The sequence below is a fragment of the Hyposmocoma kahamanoa genome, unplaced genomic scaffold, assembly GCF_003589595.1.
Source record: "Hyposmocoma kahamanoa isolate Upper Pololo Valley unplaced genomic scaffold, ASM358959v1 64, whole genome shotgun sequence".
Taxonomy (NCBI): Eukaryota; Metazoa; Arthropoda; class Insecta; order Lepidoptera; family Cosmopterigidae; genus Hyposmocoma; species Hyposmocoma kahamanoa.
This window is the reverse complement of record NW_020653852.1, coordinates 5950951-5953447: the sequence shown is the minus strand read 5'-3', so window position 1 is coordinate 5953447 and position 2497 is coordinate 5950951. Positions and strand designations below refer to the sequence as shown.

Genomic DNA, 2497 nt, shown 5'->3' with positions numbered 1-2497 from the left:
TTGTAATACTCTCGTAGTTACTATGAATCTACGAATAACTCATGTGATTAAGACCATTCACCTCACTGGTTAGACTATATACCTTATGTCTGTACATATATACACGTGGAAAAACATTACTGTTTTATGGCTTCGCCGTAGTCCCCTCAAAGGTGGCGACACCACATTTTGAATGATTAATAGGCTGAATATAAATGCATCCGTAATGTACGGCAATTCGAAAACAATATGGTGATTTATTATTCACTGTAATTACGATTTAAAATGGCACGTTCCATCTAGACCTCATTGTGAAGGCGTTGAACAAAGCTTTACTTGGGTACGTTGGAATTCGGCTGGCATAATGCCTTGGTTTCATGCTTGTCTTATTTTAGTAACTTTCCAATGTACTTTGACTACAATAAGTATACCTCGCGAAAATATTGCACAGAGAACATTGATAAACAGTGCTTCAGAAATTGCAAACGAAAACTTTAATTATTTAAAAAACACTGCTGTTATATCAAAAGATGTTGAAGGAGATCTAGTTGATATTTTTCTGAGAGGTTATAATGGCACAGTTATAGTGGAAACCAAAAAAGTAGAACAACCGCCAAGGCAAGTTGTAGTTATAGTCGAGTCTTATAATTCTTTTACAAAATTGCTTGGTATGTTGAGACCAGATTTGAAAGGAAGGACATTATTAAGTAGCGGAGCAAAATTCTTAATAATACTACTTGGTAATTCACATAGAATTGACCGAATTACGAATATTTTATGGAGTTATCACGCCACAAATGCTGTTATAGTGACTAATGTACGGAATAAAACCGGTATATATACTTATTTTCCCTACAAGAACCATCTGAATTGTCAAAACACTGACCCAACTCTTATTGGATATTGGAAAAATAAAAATGTAAATCAAATATACCCAAACAAAATGAAGAATATGAAAGGATGTCCTTTATACATATCCACAAATAAACTCTACCACCCTTCCACAGAACAGAAAATTGCTTTGCAATTAGTTAAACGCACAATGATCAGATTGCTAAGAGACGTTATGAACTTTACTCCAATAATTTCTAACAGAGATTACGTAAGCATAGATTCTGATCGCGCTAAGAATTGGTCAGATTCTTTGAACGACGTCGTAAATGGTATAGCAAATCTATCGACTTGCAGCATTCCTTTGGGAATTGATAGACTTGGGCTTTTAGATTACTCAGTCCCGTATTTCAGAGTGAGATTAGCCTGGTTGGCTCCACCAGTATACACAGGACCTGTGTGGTGGCGATTATTATCTCCTTTAAACGGATATCTGTGGCTTATTCTCCTGATCGTACTTTTCTTCATAACATCACTCCCTTTTACTTTAAAAATGAAGTCTGTTAAAAAATTCTGCTACAAATATTTCAAAAACATAGATAAGGTACAAAATGTAGCTATTAGAATCTGGGGAGTAATGCTGGGACAGCCAATAAAAGTAGACCCCAAACGGTTCAGAGATTTTTATATTGTTGGACTTTGGATATGGTTCACTTTCGTAATAAGGAGTGTTTATCAAAGCGTTCTGATTGGAGCATTGAAGACAGAGACGTATATTGGTAACTATGCAGATTTGAAAGAAGCAATTGATCATGGATACAAATTCGGTGGTCGAGCTGGTATGTTCGGTTATTTCGAATACGATCAATTCATTAAAGAGGGTTTCCAAATAATATCGGAGGACAAATTTGAGGAATTATTTCACGAAGTTTTAGATAGAAAGCAGAAGTTTGTCCTTGCAACATCTTTGGAATATGCTTTGGCGTATTGCTTCTATTTAGATAAGAAAGAGGAGGAGTGTGGGCATGTACTTCCCGATTCTATAATGACAGTGCCATTGGTTATTTGGATGAAAATGTATTCACCGTTCAAGAGATCTTTAACAGTTTGGTTACCAAGATTGATAGAGTCAGGGTTGTTAGAAAAAACTATTCCGAAACCACGCTCCTGCTCCATAAGATCTAATGATCCATCACCATTGACGCGTCATCAAATGATGAGCTGTTTGCTTTGTCTGCTATTAGGATTTTCTCTGGCGGCGACTGTTTTTTTGATGGAGTTGTTGAGGCATAAATCTAAGAAGATAAATGTTGTATGGAGGATACCAAATGTTTCGTGGAAGTAAATGTAGCATATTAATGGTTAATCGATCAGCTGTATTGCACAGTGCTTTCATCAGAAACATGTGTTAATCCATGACATATATCACTTTTCTATACCATTGAGCTGAATTTCACCCTGGAATAACTGTATTGTCTCCACTACTCGACGTTGGATTTCGAGTAAATAGAAACCCAGATGAGATGTGGGGAACCTGGTATGGGTCAATTCCACAGGTTGCAATTTTTGTATAATTTTAGCAGATTTTTTTCATTGTAGTAGACGTTTAAAATAAATTTAAACCGTCCAAATGTATATTTTTTCCATTCTATTAAACATGTGTTACTTGGCACTTCTTTAGAAATAT

At 35.6% G+C, this 2497-nt stretch overlaps 1 protein-coding gene across 1 annotated transcript; it reads left to right on the top strand.

The window, feature by feature from the left end:
* Positions 1-343: 343 nt before the first annotated feature.
* LOC113230831 lies at positions 344-2155 on the top strand. Its single transcript, XM_026464929.1, has one exon. The coding sequence runs from the start codon at positions 344-346 to the stop codon at positions 2153-2155; it is 1812 nt and encodes a 603-aa protein (XP_026320714.1).
* Positions 2156-2497: the final 342 nt, after the last annotated feature.

Coding starts and splice junctions, on each gene's coding strand:
- LOC113230831 (XM_026464929.1), top strand. CDS start 344: ATGCCTTGGTTTCATGCTTGTCTTATTTTAGTAACTTTCCAATGTACT.